The following is a 23,041-nucleotide window of genomic DNA, read 5'->3' as shown; positions in this document are numbered from 1 at the left end:
CCCGCGCCCCGCCCGCCCCGCCCCCCGCGCCCCGACGCCGGGCAGGAGGGGCGGGGCCACGGCGCGCGCGCGCCCTCCGCGCCGGTGGCGGCGAGCTGCCCCGTCGCGCGTGCGCTCGCCCGCCCGGCCGTCCCGCGTCGTGCCGGCCATGGAGGGCGTGCGCTGGGCCTTTTCGTGCGGCGCCTGGCTGCCCAGCCGCGCAGAGTGGCTGCTGGCGGTGCGGTCGATCCAGCCCGAGGAGAAGGAGCGCATCGGCCAGTTCGTCTTCGCCCGGGACGCTAAGGCCGCCATGGTACTACTCCGGGCCCGGGGCCGCGGCCGCGGGGGGGGGTGCCGGCGCCTTTGTGTGTGGCGGCGGCGGCGGCGGCGGCGGCGGCCGCCCCTCCCCTCCCCCTCGCGGGCCCCCAGGTCGCGCCCCCCCCCCCCCGGCGCGCGGCGGCGGGGCCGGGTCGCGGGCAGAGGCCTGCGCGGGGAGCGGCCCGGCCGCGAGGCTGGGGGAGCGCGTTCGGGGGGGGGGGCTGGGCGAGGGGCTGGCTGTGGTGAACGCGGTTCCAGGCAGCGAGGGCGAAGCTGCCTCTGAGGACCGTCATCGAGAGCGGCGTTCCTCGGACGGGCCCCGGACAGAGACACCTGTCGGTCGGGTGTGGACCGATAGTGTCCTCAGGGCCTGGCGGGGAATGTGTTCTTAACTTTTTTTAAATTTATTTTTAAGATTTTACTTATTTATTTGAGACAGAGAGAATGAGATAGAGAGAGCACGAGAGGGGGGAGGGTCCGAGGGAGAAGCAGACCCCCCGCCGAGCAGGGAGCCCGACGCGGGACTCGATCCCGGGACCCCAGGATCATGACCTGAGCCGAAGGCAGTCGCCCAACCGACTGAGCCCCCCAGACGCCCAAGCTTTACTTATTTTAAAAGATATTATTTTAAAATATTTTATTTATTTATTTGAGACAGAATGAGAGACAGCATGAGAGGGAGAGGGTCAGAGGGAGAAGCAGGCTCCCCGCCGAGCAGGGAGCCCGATGCGGGACTCGATCCCGGGACTCCAGGATCACGACCTGAGCCGAAGGCAGTCGCCCAACCGACTGAGCCCCCCAGACGCCCAAGCTTTACTTATTTTAAAAGATATTATTTTAAAATATTTTATTTATTTATTTGAGACAGAATGAGAGACAGCATGAGAGGGAGAGGGTCAGAGGGAGAAGCAGGCTCCCCGCCGAGCAGGGAGCCCGATGTGGGACTCGATCCCGGGACTCCAGGATCATGACCCGAGCCGAAGGCAGTCGCTTAACCGACTGAGCCGCCCAGGCGCCCCTAACTTTTTTTCTATAGTTCGTAAGGAATCGTGTAATTCAGAGTAATGCAGATTTTAAAGTCGATGTTAGAATGGAAGGGGAAAATCCCTGAAAGATATCTTATGAAATACGGCCGACCTTGTCATTTCATACCCTTGGGTATTTTTGCATGATTTTAGCGATGTGTTTCTCAGTAATTAATGGAAGTGGGACAGTGGAAGGAGTATACGTGAAACAAGTCACGCATTGCTAATTCCTGAAGCCGAGCGACGGGTATATGGGATCTAGAAATACCTGGACAGGCGCACAAAGATGTAGGTACAACAGGGCTGTTCACTGGGAAATTTTTTATAGCAGCTAACCTAGAGCCAGCCTCAAAGGACGGCAGTAGGGGAACAGTCCATCGGGGGAGTATCTGGATGTGAACTACTGTACTCGCGTTAAAAGGGGGCAGGCCAGACTCATGTACATGCACAGACACGAAATAATCCCCAACACTTGCAAGTTGTAAAGCCTAGGCATGGTGCGGGACTCCATATAGTAGGATCTCAAATATGTCTACGTTAAAAAAAAAAAAAAGCATAACTAAATGAAAAGATGATCAGATACTTAGAAGATCAGGAGGCAGAATTGTTAACATTGGTTGAGGGGAGGGAATTGATAAAGACGGACTTTAACTTTTTCTTCTACCTTCCTAAGCATTGCTTACATCTTAGTACAGCGAGTTTAGTACTTACATACTTTTAAACACTTACAAATGAATTTATTCTAGAAACCACAGAAATAGACTGTGTATGTTAGCAGGGTATCTGAATGTTTAGTAGACATTAATACATACCACATGTTTTACTTAACAGGCTGGTCGTCTGATGATAAGGAAATTAGTTGCAGAGAAATTGAATATCCCTTGGAATAATATTCGTTTGCAAAGAACTGCAAAGGGAAAACCAGTTCTTGCGAAAGACTCCTTGAATCCCTACCCCAATTTCAACTTTAATGTCTCTCATCAAGGGGACTATGCCGTGCTTGCTGCTGAACCTGAGCTACAAGTTGGAATTGATGTAATGAAGACTAGTTTTCCAGGTAATGTTGCATTTGTTGCATGTGTCTTGTTTTCTCAGTTCTTATCTGTCCAGAAATCTCGGGCCAGGAGATGTATTATAGATACTTAAGCTTAGGAAAAATGTACTCAGTACTCAACGGTGGTGTATCTGAGAGAGCTTGTATCTGAAAAGGGTGTATTTCCCTTCTTCCTTGAACATCAGTAGACTTCTATGTAAAGGAAAGATTCTCCGTTACTGGGGATGCATGTAATGCTTTGCCTAGAGGCAAAGTGAAAAGATGAAGGTTTTCATTTTGGATTATACCTCAGCTTGTTAAATAAGACTAAATTTGAAACTGTTTCCCAAGATTGTTAATTTTGTAAAGGACAATTTTTATATAGCTGTTTGTCTTTTATTTAAATAACATTAAACAGAACTGAACTCAGCAGTCCATTTTGAAGAGCACTCTGTTCAGAAAACATAGTAATTATACTGTAAGAACTTTGTTTCACTCGAGTATTTTCTGAAATTCATCAGGAAGTTGTTGTTTTACTTAAAAAAAAAAATCTCAGTGGTGAAGTATATCATAGTCCTTAGGTAGATAGATAACATGTATTTGTGCTATATCTAAATACAGCTCTTTGCCGCGCATTTACATTAGTGAAAATGAAGAGCAGGCAGTTAGTAAAATATTTAAGTTGCTTGTATTTTGCTTTAGAAATTCATAATTGGTGGCTGTAGGAACTGTTTACATTGATTGTGGGGTTGAGTGTACCCAGGCAATTTTACTGGAGCGCAGGTTCTCTTCACTACTCTATAATTTTCGTCATCGCTCACATTTAGTGAGCACTTACTCTGTGTCAGCGCATTTTGCCAAGTGCTGTAAGTAAATTGTCCGATTTAATTGTTCCAGCCGCCCCGTAATGAATGAGCTAGTATTCTTATCAGGAGGTAAGGAACAGGCTAAGAAGAGAACCAGCATCTTCCTAATGTCAGAGTGTGACTTGCGAATCTCCCCGCTGGCTCCACCACAGAACCTTCTGTTGCCCTTAGTCTGGAAGATTTGTGTTAGCTTCACCCCCACCCCTATTTCTGCAGAGATAACGATGTACTTTAGGGAAGGCTTCGTCATCCCTCTGTCATAGCTAGCTTCTTTAGTTAGAGGCTCTCATGAAATAAGTTTCCTTCATTCCAGTGACCTACCGCAGCCCCTCATGACTTCCTGGGGCACCTGATTGTCTTTCCCGTGGGCCTTATAAGCCACACGAGAGCAGGAGCTGTGAGATCCTTCCGAGCTTGGTAGCTGTCCCATGTCTTAGCCCCCTAATTTGTGACACCAGTGTCCACTAAATATTTTGTCAGATGAATGAAGCTGTGCCCTGTGCTCCTGCCGTGAGGCTTCAGAGTATGGCTGTGAATCTCCCCTCTCACTGTTGCTGTCAGTGCATTTACTCGCATTTTCCCACCATTTCCTTTTTTTTCTGACCTGCTCATAAACCTCTCCATTAGAGCCCTGTTCTTAACTTTCCTCGGGAAGCTCTCCTAGTAATAATGGAGACTCTTTTTTTTTTTTTTTTTAAAGATTTTATTTATTTATTTGACAGAGACAGAGATAGCAAGAGCAGGAACACAAGCAGGGGGAGAGGGAGAGGGAGAAGCAGGCTTCCCGCCGAGCAGGGAGCCCGATGTGGTGCTCGATCCCAGGACTCCGGGATCATGACCTGAGCCGAAGGCAGACGCTTAATGACTGAGCCACCCAGGCGCCCCAATAGTGGAGACTCTTGACCCAAAAATCCCTGGGTAAGCATCAAGGCACTTTTTTAACCCCCTAATATTGTTTACTACATTTCATGTGAATATGCACATGTGTTTTTCTCTTCGAGAGGATCTGGTTTTCATCAGGATCATAGCTTGTTCTAGGGGAGCCTGGGTGGCTCAGTCAGTTAAGCATCTGTCTGCCTTCGGCTCGGGTCATGATCCTGGGGTCCTGGGATTGAGCCCTGCTCGGCGGGGAGCCTGCTTCTCCCTCTGTCTCTCTGCCTGCTTATTTTTTCTCTCTCAAATAAATAGATAAAATCTTTAAAAAAAAGCGCTTTTTCAGAAAAGGTGAGCATGGGAATGAGCCTATATGCTTTCATAGCTTCCTTTTGTCCTTATTCCAAAAATCAGAAATTACCTGAGAGGCCACTGGTCCTTCCAGGGCAGTCAGCACAATTACACAGTGATGGCTGACTCGTCGGGTTGATACCTGCCTTGAAATTAGGCCTGTGAGACAGATTTTATTACCAGTTGGCTTCATGGACAATGTTGGCTTATGGTCAGTACTGGATAAACAAGTAATTACTAATTGAAACTTCTAATCGTTGGTAAGATAATTGGGCAAAAATTGAAAGCTCAGTGTCCTGTTAATTATATTTTATTAGAGCTCCCCCCCCCCAACCTTTTTTTGATCTTATTTGGCTGGTCTCAGTGTCCAGGCCTTCTGCTACTCTTTGCGTCATTGCCAAAGAGCAGTTGGTAACATCTCACACGGGGAAGAGATCTTTTCCACTTGTTCCTAGTATCATGATTTTGTCACTCATTTCTGAAGTATGAGTGCACAGTTTCATCACTTGGGGGGGGCGGAGTAGACACTGTTTTACTTTGCTGAAGATTCATCTGATTGCTCGGCTTGTCCAAGTAACTGGGGCAAGTTGCCGAGTGATGGAGGGTGCAGCTTTATGCCTGTGTTGGACACCGTTACTGGATTGTCCGCTCTCAAGATGGACTCGGCCTTTGGGGATGGCGGGTGCCTTGAAAGGCTCGGTTCTCCTTCTGTTGTCCATTCCCCTCGTGTCCACGCGAGCGTCACGTAGGGACTTGCGGAGTCTTTCCTTCTGGTGGGTGCAGATGGTTGCCCTCGCTCTCCCAGCTTCCCCAGGGCTGCCGTGGCAGGGCAGTGGGGACAGCTGTTGGGTCTGGGGCTCTGGGTCCCTTCCAGCCAGATGCCCCCAGTTGGGCAGATTGCTACACCTACCATTTGATTCTCTGCCTGATGGAGAAAAGAGCTTTACACCAAAGTAACTCATGCCTGGTTGGTGCTCAATAAATGAGTGTCCGGAGAAGGGGGGGCTAGAAGATATTGGGGACCCTGGTGTAAGGAAGGTGCCAGCGCAGTACCTTTCCCACCCCTGGCGGAAGTGCTTTTGTAGGGCATCATTATAGTTTGCTACCCCATTGGGAAATTGGCTTTTCCCTCATTTTCTAATTTTTATCCAGCGTTAAAGACTTTTGTAGTTGTAAGTATAAAAGAAAAGATAGTTTTATGAATTGTTTAATTTTGTTCTCATATTTATAAAATAAGGCAAATCAGATAGATATAGTGTAAAAATTATGATTTAAATTTGGGAAAAGACCAAAATAAATTTTTCCCATGATTTTACATTTTCAGATTTCCATTTGTATTATAAATGTGGCTGGATATTAATTGGCAGGACAGAATAACTCGATAGTTTGAGATTTGATACCAATTTAACAGCTTTGAAATGACTGACAAAGACCTGCTTTCTAGAACAGCTGCTCCGTGAATTAAGTACAAAATGGGAGGTGGTCTTATAAGCTGGGAAGGTGGTAGAGTCTACCTGTCTCCTTCCATCACACTGTTCCCTGCATTATTATAATTAGTTCCCCCTTTTCACTTTTGTCCCCACCCAGGCAGTACATTTCTCTGTACAGAGGACAGTGGTCTATAAAAATACCTACAGCAGGGGTGCGTGGGTGGCTCAGTCGGTTGGGCATCTGCCTTCGGCTCAGGTCATGGTCCCAGGGTCCTGGGATAGGGCCCCGCGTCGGGCTCCCTGCTCAGTGGGGGGTCTGCTCCCTCTTCCTCTGCTCCTCCCCCTGCTTTTGCACCCTCTCTCAAATAAATAAGTAAAATCTAAAAAAAAAAAAAATACAGCAGTTTTCTGAAAACTCTTGGGTCGGTTCTTAATAAAATCCAATCCCCTTAACATGACCCTATTGTCTTGAACTCATTTACCTCTCTTTTCACATTTCTGGTTGCTCTCTTTGCTCACTGTCTTCTGTCCACACTCATCTTTTATTACCTCGAGTGTAGCAAACATTTTCCTGTTCAGAGTCCTCCCTTCTGCCTGTTCTTCTCCACCCCCCTTTTCTTGAGTAGCTGAGACCTGAAGGATGAGAAGTAGCCAGTACCTCCTGAGAGAAGACTTTCTGACCCTTTGCGGGCCTTCTCATTTGTGACTGTAACTTCGTTACTGGATTATCGTCTGTTCTCCCACACGAGAGAAGGTCAGGAACCATGCTTGTTTGTCTTTGCCGCCGCGGATCTGGTACTTAGCAGAGAGAGGAGCATAGAGCAGGTGCTCCCTAAATATTTATTGCATGTACGGATGATCGGAGTTCTGGGTTTTGCTGAAAGTGTTTGTTGAAAAATGAAAAAATGAGTAACAGCCACAATGGAAAATGCTTTTCATCTGAGATTCTAGTTGGAATATAAACCGTTCTCATCAGTGAGTTACGATCACAAATAGTTCTTCCTTTGAGATTGCCTCCTCACCATCCCTGTATCTCCCCGCTGCCTCCTCACCATCCCTGTATCTCCCCGCTGCTTCTCTCCTTCGCCTCCCCTTTTCTTGGGTTTGGCTTTCACCCTTGTTGCTCGTACAGTCTGTTCCACTGTTCTCTCCGTGTGCACTGGTCTCTGTTGGCTGGACCTGCGTTCTGCAGGATGTGCCTAAAGCATTTTTCTTTTTAAGCTTGGAGACATAGAGCCTGCAAGTAGCTTAAATAAGGCACTCTTCTTCTGTACTCTGAACTCCTCCCTGGAAAGCCGGTCTTTGCCGGCAGGGAGTTTTCCCCCTGCCTGGGTGCGGGGCGGGTCTTCACTGCACAGAGGATTTGAGTGGGGTACGCAGTGGAGAACCAGTGTTTACTGAGCATTTCCTCTTCGTAGCCCTGTGTTAGAGCCTCATATGTAAGTACTCTTTTTATAGAACAGAGTAAGACAGGGGCGTCTCGCTGGCTCAGTTGGTTGAGTGTCTGACTCTTGGTTTTGGCTCAGGTCATGATCTCAGGGTCATGAGATCCAGCCGCACGTCTGGCTCTGCACTCGGCTTGGAGTCTGCTTGAGATTCTCTCTCCCTCTCTCTTCCCCTCCTTTTTGTGTGTGTGCTCATGCCCTCTCTCTCTTTCTCTCTCTCTCTCTCTCAAATAATCTCGTCTTAAAAAAAAAAGATGAGAATAAGACACTGGCCCAAGATGACAGCTCAAAAGTAGATGATCATGGATTTGTACCCATGATACAAAGCCCACATATTTAGCCACTGCCTCTCAGTACTAGATTTTATTGATAGCTGTTTAAGGATTTGCAAGTACAAAAATATATGAAAAATTCTGTGGAACTGGGTTAAATGAATTTAACGTTTTTATGGAGCAACTGATATCTTAAGAGTATGAAAAATACAGTGAGAGGGCCTGGCTTTACCATTCTTTGCAACTATGTTAGGCGTTGTAAACAAAAGCATGGTGTCAGCAGAAGAATAGACCGCTAAGAGGGTTAAGAGTTAGAGCCCACTATTTTTTTTTAAATTAACATATAATGTATTATTTGTTTCAGGGGTACAGGTCTGTGATTCAACAGTCTTACACAATTCACAGCGCTCACCATAGCACATGCCCTCCCCAATGTCTATCACCCAGCCACCCCATCCCTCCCACCCCCCTCCACTCCAGCAACCCTCAGTTTGTTTCCTGAGGTTAAGAGTCTCTCATGGTTTGTCTCCCTCTCTGGTTTCATCTTGTTTCATTTTTCCCTCCCTTCCCTATGATCCTCTGCCTTGTTCTCAAATTCCTCATACCAGTGAGATCATAAGATAATTGTCTTTCTGTGATTTGACTTATTTCGCTTAGCATAATACCCTCTAGTTGCATCCATGTTGTTGCAAATGGCAAGATTTCATTTTTTTTGGATGAGCCCAGTATTTACATAAAGTAGTTCAGTGGATAAAGATCATTTATTAAATGGTACATTAATCACGAGAGTAATAGCCTATTGACTATTTGAATTTGTTTTTTGTATAAACTACATATCTGTACTTTCTAATCCTTGTATAAAAGATCTTTATACGTTATGGATATTAACAGTTTTTTGACCGAATTTGTTGAATTTTTCCCATTCTGTTATATACTTATATTTTAAATTTAGTTATATTTTTGGCCATATGAATTTTATTTTTTAATTAAATACACCTATCTTTTCCTTGATAAATTCTGAATTCTGTCTTGTTTGGAAAAAATAATTAAATTAGAGTAAAAAGATTTACTCTACCCATAGACTAGAGTCTATTAGATTTTGTTCTAAAATTGCAATTTTATTTTTACATTTAAATCTTTCATTCCTCTAGAATTTATGTTTGTATGATGTTTCACATCCTAATGGCTGAGCTGTTCTACCACCACCAGTGCTGGGTGGATGAAGGCATAAACCTGGAAAGTGCCCGGAATTAAGGACCTAATAAATGTTCGCTCTGAGGTGGTTGGGGTAGTTGCTGCTGTTATATGTGTAGAATGGTGGTTCCAGAACGGGTCAGGATACTGCCGCCAGCCAGATGCTTCTTAAACCCGCAGACTCCATGAAACCACCCTAGACCTATGGCACAGAATTTCTGAGAGTACAGCCAGGATTCTGTATTTCAGCAGTTTCTCGGGTGAGTGGCAGACGTATTAATGTTTGGGAAACGCTGTATTAGGGGTAATTTACAGAGCCAGCAAAGAGAAAGACGGTAACACATTCACCTTTTTAATGATTGAAGTCACGAGAAAGCCGCTGGAGCCTGTCTTACGCTGTGCGGCAAGATTAGAGTTAGGTTCCTGACAGTTCTGGTGCGCAGGGGAGGTGTCTGCTCCGTCGGACGTCTGGAGGAAGGATTCCTGTTAAGCTCACGAGGTCGGAAGGAAGCGCGAGGTCAGCAGACGTGACTGATTTCACGTTCAGTCTTCTCTCTCACAAATAGGGAATGTATCTGTGGCAAACTTGGTGCACAGAGGTTAACACTGTTAGTGTGTAAAACGCTTGGAAGTATCGATGGGCAAAGCCGTCCGGACTCACTTGGTGAAGGGACGAGCTCAGGACAGAGGACCCACACTCAGCACGGCGCGCGCGGCGGGGTCGGAGCTTCAGTCCGCCGCGGCCTGAAGAGTTGCAGGCCCGTCCCGTGCGCACTCCTTAGTCTCCGCGACTCTCTGTCCCCTTCTGAAGCTCTAGAAACCCCACCGAGACGCTACGTAAATGCCAGGAAAGAGGTGGTGGAGGCCGGATGTGGACGTTTGGCTCCGGGCGTGGCGCTGAGGCTACAGACTCCTGTCTTGCAGCAGCGGCGACAGGAGTTGATTCCGTTCTGAAGGCCACAGGTCAGCCAGCCTGTTGACAGGGTCGCGCCCCCTCTCTTGTTCCGGGGAAGAATCCCTCGTTGCCTCTTCCTGGTGCCCTGGCAGTCCTTGCCGTCCCTTGGCTTGGAGCTACTTCACTTTGGTTTTACCTTCATCTTCACGAGGCTTCTCTCCTACATCCTCCCTCTCCCCGCGTGTGTCTTCTTCGTGTTTCCCCTCATAAAGACACCAGTCATTGGATACGGGGCTTGCTCTGATCCAGTGTGACCTCATCTTGACTTGATTACGTTTGCAGACTATACACACAAGGTTACATTTCCTAGGGTCTGGGTGAGCATGAATTTTGGGAGACACTTCAGCCCGGTTCAGTCCATCTTCTGTCTCCTGCCTTCCCCAGTTTCTGTGTCCTTCCCACATACAAAATAAAGTCATCCCTTCCCAGCCTCTCCAAGTCTTAGCATATTCCATCTGACTCCAAAATCTCTTCGGAACATCGTCAACTCAAAGTTCCAAATCTCATCATTTGAGTGATCTAACTCAGGTAGAGGTGAGACGGGGTATGCTCCCCGGTGGGGCAGAATTCCTCTTTCTTCAGTGAACTTGTTAAACTAGAAAACAAACCATCTCCTCCTGTGACTCATTGGTGGAACAGGCATAGGATAGACATTCCCATTTCAAAAGGGAGAAATTGGAAGATAAAAGGGAGGCATGGGTCCCAAGCAAGTGTGCAGCCCAGCCGGGCAGATGACCTAAGGTTTCAAGGTCTGGGAATAGTCCTCGGTGTCTCCACGCTCTGTGTCCTGGTCCCTGGGGCGGCCCCATCCTCCTGCCCCTCGACCATGCCTTCAGGATCCTTCCCTCGTCTTGAAGGGTAGCACGTTTACAGCCATGGAATCCTGTGCTCGCTCTGTAGGCCTGTTTCCTGCCCGTGTGTTGGCACGTGTGTGTTGACAAATGAGCACTTACAGAAACAGCTAGGGTTCAGGGCTGCCGGCGTTGGGGGCTTGCAGCCCAGGTGGCTGCCTTTCGGACCAGGGCTTCTGCTCCACAGCACGTCTCTTGTCCGTAGGCTGCGAGATGCTTTGCGCACCAGCTTGTGAAACCCAGTAGGAGTCGCTCGCACAGTTTTCCTTTATTCTGGGTTTATATCTGGATGAATTCCCAAACAGGTGAGCTGGTAAATCATACATTATTGTGTACCTACTAATGCAAATTTTAGAAATCTGTCCCCTCCCGTGGAAGCAGGAATATATGTAATCCAGTATTTAGAAAATGACACTACTAGAATTTTTAACGTGACTGACGGTCGAAAGCTAAATGTTGTTATTCTGAGGCACACAGTTGGACACTGCTTCCCCCTAAAATAACGGATCCCTTTTCTTTAAGGCAGAAAGGTGAACTTTACCTGAGATGCTGGTGTAGATGCACACTGGTGACCTTGTTTGGGGGACAGGTTGATGTCGGTGGGCTTTGAGGTTGGGGCACCAGTAGGATTTTTTTTCATAGGCTTGCAATAGCAGTCAGAGCACTTACTTTAAGTTATTTCGTTGTTGGTTGTGACTGTATGTTTAATGAACTTCCCGGTTGCTCTGGGGTCTTGAGTAGTTGATCATTGTGGAACACTTAGTTAATATCTAATACTGCTTTTCCCAAAGATTAAGCTACAGTAGGGGGGATCTGGTTTCTGTAAACTTGGTTAGTCTAGAACAATATAAGTTTTTGAGTAATTTTATCTATATATATAAGCTCTTAAACATCTAGTAGGATGATTAAATCAAAGACTGTATTAGGAGGATTTGCCAGATTATATGGCTGATAATTGTGCTGCCTTCAGATAGTTTGAGGGACAGAGCTGTTGTTCGGATATTTCCTACTGGTATTTTTTTTTCTTTAAATTCCAGTTTCCTAGATAGACTACCTCACCGACTGTTCCCCTCTGTGTATTTCCACCATAGTACCACACCGTGGCGCTGTTGTGCTTTGGCTGAATATTTACAAACCCCTCTTTTCCTGTTGCTGTCAAGTCTCTTATTTTGTGGAATGGATAAAATGCTCTCAAAAGTATAGGAAAACACTCATATTAGATACTTTTTTAGCTGTACATAATCAGTTTGTGATTGCTTTCAGTGATTGTGCTAGATTGCTTTTTATGTTAATCAGTTCGTTTTTTATTAGCATGCATATTTAGTTTTTTTTCCTTGATTGCCCCATCTTATTTAGTTAAAAAATCAGAAGACTTTTTGAAGGTTATGAAGAAACCAACAAACAAAATGACACTCTAGATGACAACAGGCATATATTTTTAAATACGACTTTTTGGGTAGGGTTCCATTAAAACTGCAGTTCTGCTCAAAATGTGCAGTGCCATCTTCCAAATCCAAGGTAGCTTTTCTCCCCATTGTTATTGTTCTGTGCCAGGATGATTTATGCAGATAGCAATGTTCCCAGGATTTAAAATCTCCAGGTTTACTCTTGTCACTTTTGCAAGCCTGCTGTCTTCGGTGTGTTATTTCTCAAGCCAGCATGTATTAGTTCTGCTTGCTTTTTGACAAGACCGTTTTTATTCAGGGGCTTAAGGAAGGTGTCAGAGAGTAAGGGGTCCATGGCCTGAAGAAGAACCTCCTACCCCAGGACTCCCAGATCAGTTTACTATTTCAGTGCTTTGCATGGAATGACTTAGTAGCTTTGCTGGGCTACTTTTAGGAAGTAATAGTCTTTTAACAATATGGATAGATAGAAACAGTAAATACTAGTTGGGTTCATAAAATGTGTTGAGATGTATTCTTCTCTCTTGAGAAGAATACAGTGCCAGGGAGTAGACAGATGAATTAAATGAGTCTGATGAACTTGAAAATAAATGAGAATGTTTGTCTTGATCTGTAAAGGACCACCTTTCACTCATTGTAGGGTCATCAGAAATACTTCCTGGCTAAACAAGAGACTCTTGACTCTGTTGAAGTGGAACTGGTAGGGGAATCATAAACAGTCGTGTGGAAGAACTGGCTTTAATATGTTCTACCCGTGACAGAACTATGGGAGTGGTGGTTGGTTCCTGTAGGGGGACTGTAAGCCCCTGTGAGGACAGGTCTGTTCTGCTCATTGTCTGTCCCTGGCATCCAGCACTTGGGTGTTTTCAGAGTGAGTGATCCTCATAGGAGCCCTAACTGTTGAATCCTCGCAGGGTGAGATAGCGATAAAATGCCAGTAAATCGTTCAGTAGAGGGATTTGGCATCTTTTTTCCCCAGACAAGCTTCTAATGCCCATAGAGAGTATGGTGGTGGTGGGGTCTGTTGCTTCAGGAGTGGTAGTCAGCCAGTTGGGCACGTCAGATTTTAGAGTTGGGTATTTTGGAAATGGGAATTGGAGTTACAGTAGATACGCTATGTTAACACGATCTTCAGAGGGACTGCCTTAAAGAGGAGGCAGTATTTCTGCAAAATAATGCAGTCATGAATGAAGGACATAGGACAGTAGGGCATTGGGAAGTAACCAGATAGTGGTTAAGTTCATTTATTCCTATACTAAGTGTTTGTGGTTCATCTCCCTTGGGCCAGGCTCTCTGGTGGCCCAGCTAGGCTGTCGGGGTCTGTGTGAGGCCAGGAACCGGGACTGACGTTTGTAACCATTAGTTCTAGATACATGTTTGTGTAGTGTTTATACATAATCTGTATATTTGTACAGTAACTAAATGAATGATGATAGAAACAACCTGCTCAGTGGTAAAGATAAACAGCATAGTTAGATTTTGGAAAAACAGAATATGAAAGGCCTATCTTGTATTTTTAATTTGCATCTTAGCTCTTGATTCTGAAAATTGGATTGAGTTACTTTATTTATTATATCTGTTTAGAATGCTCTGTAATACTTTGTGGAACAGAGGTGCTAGGGCTGGGTCTCAGTTTTTTTAAAATGAGCTTATTTCACAGGAACATCCCTGAAAAGACAAATTAAAATCTGTTTTTATTTGGAGATGTCAAATTAGGAAACATGTTGAGAGACCATCATTTTGAAGGAAATAAGCATATGTTAATTTTGCAAAGTGGTAACTTAGAATAAAAACAAAAAAACGATCCTCAACTTTGATCCTCAACTTTCTATCGGTTCTCAAAAACTTATAGTAAAGAAATTGCCTTTTTTTTTTTTTTTCTGTTCTGTAGCAAAGTAAAACTGTAAATCCCAGGGAGTATCTGTCTTAAGAGTGTTGTGGATTTCTGATACTCTGCCACATATAGGAAATTTCCTCCTAGTTACTTAGAATTTATACCACTTTTGGCTGCTAAATGGTATCAGATTTTCAGAAGGCATCTATTGATATAACCATATGTGGTTTTTTCCCTTAATTATTTAATAATGCACAGAATTTCACGATTTCTTTTAAACTATGCTTTTGTTTCTGGGCTAACCCCTGCTGGTCACTGAGTGTTATTTTAATTCCCAGCTTTGATTTGCTGACATTTTGTTTAGGACTATTGTGATTATATTAAAAAATAAGGTGGCCTGTAGCTTTCTGTCTGTGGTTTTTAACCGTTTCGGTAATAGAACAGCTATTTTTAATTCTGTATTTCCTCAATTGGCAGGTCGTGGTTCAATTCCAGAATTCTTTCATATTATGAAAAGAAAGTTCACCAACAAAGAATGGGAAACAATCAGAAGCTTTAAGGATGAATGGACTCAACTGGACATGTTTTACAGGAATTGGGTATAATTTCTTTCTAATTTTGAGAGTAAAAAGTCTAGGATAATCCATTAGCTTCACTAAAAATGGGAGCAAAAGTCCTTTGGTTACCCAGTAGTTCTTAGAGTGATGGAAGTAGATGGGTGATTACTTGGGAACTTCATGATTTTTGTGTATCATTGTTACATCATGATCACATGTAGGAAGATTGGATGTATATTCAGTGCTCAGTTAGCAGGTTCCTCTAAGGCTAAAACAAAACCTCTTATTTATCATTATTTATAAATAATATTTAGTGTTTCTGTTTTCAAAGGTACTCATACTCATGAGGCCTTACTTAACAAACACTAGTGTAATATTTACTACGTGCCAGGAGACGCATGCTCTCCATAGGGTAGTTCATGTAATTATCCTGACAGTGCTGTGAGGAAGGTCCTGTGGGTATCTCATGTTACTCCTGACGGAGTGGAGGCACCGGGGGATTGAATGACTAATCCTGAGATCACACATCTGGTTTGTCTCTGTCCTGCAGCAGGTATAAAAACGGTAATAATTTTTTTTGGCTTTTTGTTTTTTTAAGATTTTATTTATTTGAGAGAGAGAGAGAGAGAGCGAGCATGAGCCCGGGGGCGGGGGGAGGGGGTAGAAGCAAACTCCCCACTGAGCCCGGGATTCCAGGATCATGACCTGAGCCAGAGGCAGATGTTCAGCCAACTGAGCCACCCAGGTGCCCCCCAGAATAGTAAGAATTTATAGCCCTAATGTAGCAGAGTTAAAACTCCAGTTGCACTGGGCCTGTAGAGTTTATGAAGAGTTTTGCCTGCTGAATGCTGTAATAGAAAATATCTCTGTATTTTAGGCACTGAAAGAGAGCTTCATAAAAGCCATTGGTGTTGGACTAGGCTTTGAATTGCAACGGCTTGAATTCGATATATCCCCATTAAATCTGGATATTGGCCAAGTTTATAAGGAAACACGTTTGTTCCTGGATGGGGAAGAAGAAAAAGAATGGGCATTTGAAGTAAGAAATTTACCACACTTGCTCTCACTATAAGAATCCCCATGTTGTGTGCGTGTCTGTGAGATGGGTTTGGGGTCTGGTCGCTGAGACAAGACGCAGCTGGAGCCCACTGTTGGTGCTCTGAGGGGGTCAGGGATACTGAGAGCATATGGCATTTAGGCTGACGCCTGAAAGCTAAGTCACAGTGAGTTCAGTAAAATGGGAAGGGAAGGTGGCCCTGTTCTTGTTGAACCAGCCAGAGGTGGCCACTGTGTCTCCTGATGAGGGGTTTGACGGAGTCCAGGTTAGACGACCACGATCATGTGGCCATAATTGGCCAGGTTAAAGATTTGGTCTCTGTCTTTGGTCTCTGTCACTAGCAATTCGTGGTCACTAGAGAGAGAAACCCAACACAAACTCATTTAAGCCAAAAATACAGTATTATAGGCTATTAGAGTGATTCATGTCACCGGGCCTCAGAAATAGCTAGAATTCGAGGCTAGAAAACTCAGAAATTCTTTTTTTTTAAGATTTTATTTATTTATTTGACAGGGAGAGACACAGCAAGAGAGGGAACACAAGCAGGGGGAGTGGGAAGGGGAGAACCAGGCTTCCCACTGAGCAGGGAGCCCGATGCAGGGCTCGATCCCAGGACCCTGGGATCACGACCTGAGCCGAAGGCAGACGCTTAACGACTGAGCCACCCAGGCGCCCCGAAAACTCAGAAATTTTTTATCTTTTACTTTTTCCTTTCTATATGAACCGACTCAGTTTATTATAGACTGAAAATGCTAGCTTAGACATAATCAAGAATCCATTATTTATTGTAACAAATACAGAGGACTTTCTACTTACCTGAATATTGTATCTCACACCTGGAAAAATAATGCTTTAGAAAAATGAAATGTTAGGTCAAGAGGGATATCCTTTTTTATAGGCTCTCAGTTTCCATAACCAGTTGTTGTTAGGAAGGTCACCACCAAAAAGTTCCAATGATGAGGTTAGAGGAAATAGAAATTCTTTGCATTGAAAGGAAAGTGCTTAAAGAAGTAGAAATGTTAATATTTAGGACAGATATATTTTCAGCTTTGCCATTGAAAAAAAAATTGTAAAATTTGAGAATTTTAAGTTATAGCTTAAACTTTGTTTATAAGATGGGTTATGTAACTAAGAAAATAACATGTGCTCTCACTGAAGCAGATTAATCTTTGTAATCTAAGGCTAAACTATCCTAAAAAGACAAAATGTTCGTGCTCCCTTTTGGCTTGCTGGAGATTATAGGGAAGTTCTGGTATTCACAAAAATGTTATGGATAAAAGTTATAAGCTTAGGAAAGTCTTGAAAATTTAGGAAGTCTTAGAAGTTAAATCTTAAATTCAGTAGCACTGAATGAACGTCGTTTAAGTAGCTAAGTTGCTGGTTTCATTTTTTTTGTTTCAACTGACATTTATTATATGCATTGTCCTTGACAGAAAGGACTTAACGGCAGAGTCCCTCCCCTCACAGTGATCCGTTGAGTGTGGATGTGCCGTGACTGAGTCATTCATTGGGAAGTGCTTTCTTCGTATTTGCTGTCGTATTTCCTATTTACGTGGTGCCGATGAGGTCAGAGGAGATGGGGGAGCTTTATTGTGTGACCAGTGTACTGAGTCGTGGCTTCCGGCAGGGCAGGTGTGTGGGTAGGTGGAGCAGGGCGTCCTGGCGTTTCAGCAGACGGGCGGAATGCACACGGGCGGGTGCCCACGCCTCCTGACATTCCGCTCAGATGCAGACACCACAGAACTCGCCACCCGAGTGGTTTTGTAGAAGTGGGTGCAGCCGAAACGTGTCTGCACTGTGATGGGCACGTGATCAGTATATTCAGTGTGAAAAATGGAAGACCATGTATCAAAAAGGGCAGTTTTGTCTATAATAACAAATATTGTGAGCTTGCTTTTAGTTAAAGGGAAACACGTTTGACCTGTTAAGTCTTCTGACACTCAGCTACTTTTTTTTTCTTTTAAATATACCTGTCCTTAGTGAATCTCATTTATTTTTTTGCTAATTTGGGTACCTTAAGGTGTGAAGTTACGAGTATCCTATTTCTGATTGTAGTTTCCTGTTTCAAACTGGTATCTTACGAAGGAATGCCTTAGTAAGGTGGCTTTTCGTTGGAAACTTTAATAGTTTGGGTGGTTTTAATAGTTTTTAATAGTTTGTAAAGATATTGAGGTAACTGCCTCAATATCCTATTCTAGGCCCCATCCCCGTTGTTTCAGACCTAGCGGAAGACAGAAAACTGCGTGTTCTTTCAGGCTTACCTGTGAGTTTCCACGGAGTTCCCAGGGGCTGTAGTTCATGAAATGCGTACAAACCAGGGTTGCAGTCTGAGGTTTTTACATGTGCACCTGAAGTACATGCAAAATAAACACGAGTGATGGCCAAGGACTATCTCGATGTGCGGCCAGATAGGACTGTCCATCTAGGTCGTTTTCTGGCCGAAAACGCGTAATCAGACCAACCAGAAATGTGCAATGTTCTGTTACAAAAAGGAGGGACAGTAGTGGATCGTATGTTTTTAAAATACTGTCATGAAAGACACAAAGGCTAGCAAGACAGGACAACTGAAAGCAGGCTTTGACCCTCAGTGGGCTCTGGTGGGGAAGGGCTGTAAAGGGACTTTACTGGATTCAGTCACAAACACTTTAGTACAGGCAGTAGATTTAACTCTTCTTTCCGTGTAAATTTACTGAAGCTGTTAACTCGTGTGGGTACATGAGAGAGTGTCCAGGCGACGGCGTAAATGGGTGAGGGGAGTGGGGGGTGTATGTGCGTGCCTGTGTATACGGAGAGAGAGGGAAAGGAGATCGAAAAATACAGAAGTACATCTGAGTTTGCACATTTAGTGATGTCATTAACTACCTTTTATTTTTCAGGAAAGCAAAATAGACGAGCACCATTTTGTTGCAGTAGCTCTTAGGAAACCAGATGGATCTAGACATCAGGTTGTAAGATTTTAAGATTTCTCTTTTTTTTCTAAAACGCATGAATCAATGTGGAGTTTGTTCTTTATTGATGGAAACAGTCATCTGGTTTCTATCAGGTTAGAGGTGTTTAAGATTATAGATTTAGGAGTGTTTTTCATTATCAAATCCTTAAGATCATCTGGGATTTCACAGAAAATTTTTAAAAGCGTGTTACCTGTTTCTTCATACTCAAGAATATTACAAAGAAGACATTTTGCTAGTACTGTCCTAGTACTTACGTTTCAGTAGAAGCTCAAGATAACCAGTCTTAGTCCCCTTAACAGTGGTTTACTTCCCGGTGAACTGGGGCTGGGTGGAAGGTACCAGCTGATGGGTGTTGAGCAACGGCATCAGCTGGCAGGTCGAACCCCCTCCCCCTTTTGTAGCAATCTAGTTACAGGCTCACACGCCTGGGGGCTGTGGGGCAGAGCACTGGTCTCCGTCCTCCCCGTCACAGTCTGCGTTTGCTTGCTTCGGCTCTTAACTGTTGCGTGAGGAAATGAAACAAAAACCCCCTCCCGGTCAAGGACGCTCAGCCTCCCTATACATAGTTGTGATTCTGCGGAAATGATGTTTTAAGGAATCCCCGGTAGTGTTAGACGAATCGGAGCTGTGTGCATGTCCCTGTTTTAGGGAGCCCGTGTGGGGCGCCATGGCATGACTGGTCTGTGTGCATCATTACCTCTAGAACAATAGCTCCATACACCGACCCTGCTCTTGATCCATCAGCCGAGCATTTAATGTCTTCGTGGCTTAGTTACAAGGGGTGTTAGCTGAAGCTGTTCTGGCCCAGGTTGCCTGTCCTCGTGGGTAAGTCTCAGCTCCACGCTGCAGAGCGCTGTGTGCTCTCTGTCCCTCGAGGACGAGCGTGCTCCCAGGCCCAAGGCTGCCATGGTAACCTGGGTGTGAGCTGGCACGGAGTGCTGGATCCTCCTGAGCCTCAGTTTCCCCATCTATAAAATTGAGATAACCACACCATCAGCATAGTTGTGAGACGTAAATCAGGTAAAATCGTCCTGGGCCTTGTTAGAGCACAGTATGAAGTCCACCTCCTGCCCTCCCAGAGGAGATGGGACGGTACAGAAGGTCCCCACTGGGTTCAGGTGTGGACTGGGGCTCTGTCTGAGAACACGAGACAGTGTTCACCTTGAGGGTTGAGTGAATCGTTTCCCGTATAGGTGCTGCGTGTCTTTTGCGGCGATGGGGACTTTATCAGATCTACCCTCCAGAGTGTTCTCAGAAGTTTGCATTGTGGCCCTCCTCATCAGAAAAACCTAGCTGCTTATTAAAATGACGTATTTGGGGGATCCTTTTAACTCATCCATCAGGATTTTTGGATGTGTGGCTCAGAAATCTACGTTTGAACAAATACCATGGGTTATGTACCAAAAAAGTTCAAGGATCAGGTTGTTAACTTTTCTTAACTTGTTATGTTGGCAACACTAACACAAGGAGTGATTACAATTATCTAGAAATCCTGCTCTGTTATAACTTAATATTACTGACCTGTAATAACTTGGCTGGATTTCTCCTTTTCCTAATTACGAAATTGATCGTAAGACGAACATGCAGTAAAACAATGAGGTAATCTATTCTTTCCCCTTTTAGGTTCCATCTGAAGACGATTCTAAACCAACCCAGAGGCAGTTTACTATTCTCACCTTTAATGATTTAATATCGTCTGCTGTTCCTATGACCCCTGAAGATCCTTCATTTTGGGACTGTTTTTGCTTCACAGAAGAAATTCCAATACGAAATGGTACAAAGTCATGATAGGATTCCCTGAGTAACAAAGGAAAATGAAAACTGTTTGTAATCTTCTGTATTCACAAAATAAATGCCTGAAAGTATCAAATTTTATTTCAAAAACCAGTTTTCAAAAACAAACAACTTTTCCTATTAGAAACAGCAGGCTGTCGGTTGAGGATAGCTCACTAGAACATGTGTCCCTCTTCTTTCCCCCAGTTGCACTGGATTGACACAAGGAGTAGAAAAGGTAGCGGGATCCTAAAAGTGATAAGTGCGTGTTGTAGAAAAGAGTAGAAAATGGAGATATATGCAAAGAGGAAACATTGAAATTCTTTTCAGCGATCAGGATTCCTAAAACCCGAAGTATCTTTCTAGAGCTTCTTGTAGGCAAATGAGTCCATGTTTGAGTACACCTTTTTTTTATGGAACCGTAGTGTTGTGTAATGTTTTTGTTGTCCTAAGTGCACATCTCCTGGTCGCCATCGTGCGTTTGTGGTCCGACAGGCTTCTGCTGTGTGCTTAGAACCGGGATGCTTTAGACCAGACGGTGCCCGACCGTAACGAACCTCAGTCGCCTGGCCTCACACACACCGCCCAGGGGCCCTTGAGGACACTTGGTTTGCCTGAGCCTCAGTTTACTGTTTTGCCTTCAGCTTCTCTCCCTCGTACACGAGCTGCTCTTGTAACTTCAGCTCACGTTCGTAGAATTGTACCTAACAGGCTGCAAAGGCCATTTCTCCTCTCACATCTCATTTCTGTCCGTGAAGAGGACCTGCCCAGATCCCCGCGTTTCCCCTCAGTTCCTGTTGACTCAGATCCCTGAGTCTGCGGGAAGTGGACTCTGGGTAAGGACAGGCCGAGGCGCGGTTGGGGGCGCAGGCTCGGGGGGGGCATCCACCGCACTGCCCGAGGCCCAAGCGAGGTGCACCGCGGCGCTCAACTGCCCACCCGGCCGGGCTTGGGATTGTCTGTGGCTTTCATGCATCGTAACCACGTTGTGAGTACATGCCTGCTTAGGTCCTTACCACAAATTCTACGAGCGGCTCACAGGGCTTGAGCGTTCTTACGGCTGTGATGAGTATTGCCAGGCGGCTCCCGAGAGGCCCCGTAATTCACGCTTCCAGTTAGTGTTAGGTGTGACCAGCCCTTCGCCCCACCTGCGTTCTCCCTGCTCAACTGTACATATGAGCCCTTTTTTTAATTTAATCTTTGCCTTATTTTTTAAATTTGTATCTCTTTAATTACAAATGAGATGGATACATCGGTGTTGTTTTTGGCTGTTTTTATTCCTTATGAACCACTTGTTAATTGTGTTTGCCTGTTTTAATTTAGCAAATAGGACTTAAAGTGGGAACATATTATATAAGATGCCAAGACCATCCTGTCGATGACAGAATCTCTTCTATGGCTGTAGTGCATGTCTTGGGGAGTTAAAGTCTTGTTATTGTTAAATATCAAGAAGTGAAATAATTTCATTGTTTTTGTTACTAAAATTAAAAATTGTGTGTAAATTGTATAAAATTAGATACTTTGCTTAGTAAAAAAAATTGGAATGTTTTGTAATTTTTAAATTTTATTAAGCATGCCCAAATATCCCAAGCATAGTAAATAATGTGTTTTTAAAAGATCAAGTAGCATCTGAAATAGGAAACGTTGTTATCCCTAGCATGAATGTGATGGTGAAATGGAAACCTGTCATCTGTCTTGTCATGATAATAAAGCAGTTAACGTCCGTGAATTTTTATGAGCTAGGCACTGTGCTAGATTTCATGTTTTGTTTTTCTGTTTCTTAAAGTTACACGTAGTTTACAGAGTTACATAGATTTGTTTTTCTGAATGAAAAATACCACCCCCTTGACCTCATTCCCCGATTTCCTACCCCCAGAGCAGGCTCTTTGTTTTACCTTTACCGTATCTTCCGACAACATGCTTCTGTTGCTTCTACTTGAATGGGCATTAATCCCCAGTGTCAAGCTTGTTCCTCTGCTCTCAACCCATTGGATGCTTCCTTCCTGCTCCCTTCTCCCCCCAGCAGAATTAGGTTGTAATTCAGGGCTCTCATTATTGACTGATGGGGAAGATTATGGAACGCTGTGCACAGCGGACTGATGTGATGTTACTCTCACCCCGTACGGCGTTTTTGGTTCCGTGAGTTCACAGTTGACTTTGTTTGCATAGTTTTCTATGTACTTACTGCTAATGCGACCCCAGACTCTGCTAGATGTATGCATATCTTCTCCAGATGTTCAGACGTGTCAGCACTCTCAGTTTCATCTATTTTCTCGAAGAAACGTTTCGGGGGCAATGTGTTTTGTCCAGCCTGGTGTTGGTCCCTTCTGTGGCTGCTGGAGCCGTCATCCTGAAATCGCCTCTCACTGTCCCCGGGGGTTGCCTGTCTTTCCCCTTTGTCGGATTCCCTGGTTTCCCGTTTCCTCTGTCTCCTGTCTTAGCGTATCCTCAAGTAGCTTCCTAAGGACAGCGGGGACACGGGAGGTACATTTTTCCAGACTTTATACAAGGAAGGGGCAGTGCCCTGAGTGATGTAAGAGATTTAGCTGCTGCTGACATGCTTCATTCCTCTTGCCACCAAAGCCCAGTATTTGGTCCTCCTAACTGTTGAATCCTCTGCTGGGCTGGACCACAGTGCTGTTGATTCTTAACTGTGTTTTGCTGAGCCCAGAGTCATCATTTGCATTATGCCATACTGCTCAAGGTACATTGATTTCTGTTAATAGTTTCCTGCATAGGAACTGATGGATCGATTTGAAAAATGGATCTATGTAGGTCTGTGCGCATATTCACATACCCCTTGCAATTTAAAACTCGGGGATCAAACAGATGTGGATAAAAATTTCAGTTAAATTTATCACTGTCCTTACTACT

General features: G+C 44.6%; 1 protein-coding gene across 1 annotated transcript; it reads left to right on the top strand.

The window, feature by feature from the left end:
* The first annotated feature begins 44 nt into the window (after window positions 1-44).
* Window positions 45-21,909, top strand: AASDHPPT (aminoadipate-semialdehyde dehydrogenase-phosphopantetheinyl transferase). The gene is made up of 6 exons (XM_045895140.3): window positions 45-292; window positions 2,154-2,379; window positions 14,307-14,428; window positions 15,264-15,425; window positions 18,320-18,388; window positions 20,018-21,909. The coding sequence occupies exons 1-6, from the start codon at window positions 149-151 to the stop codon at window positions 20,180-20,182; spliced, it is 888 nt and encodes a 295-aa protein (XP_045751096.1). The 5' UTR covers window positions 45-148; the 3' UTR covers window positions 20,183-21,909.
* Window positions 21,910-23,041: the final 1,132 nt, after the last annotated feature.

The sequence above is a fragment of the Mirounga angustirostris genome, unplaced genomic scaffold, assembly GCF_029215605.1.
Source record: "Mirounga angustirostris isolate CCGP_5_RB_7025 unplaced genomic scaffold, mMirAng1.0.hap1 SCAF_13, whole genome shotgun sequence".
NCBI classification, from domain to species: domain Eukaryota; kingdom Metazoa; phylum Chordata; class Mammalia; order Carnivora; family Phocidae; genus Mirounga; species Mirounga angustirostris.
The sequence above is the reverse complement of the archived record's forward strand: the minus strand, read 5'-3'. Positions and strand labels throughout refer to the sequence as shown.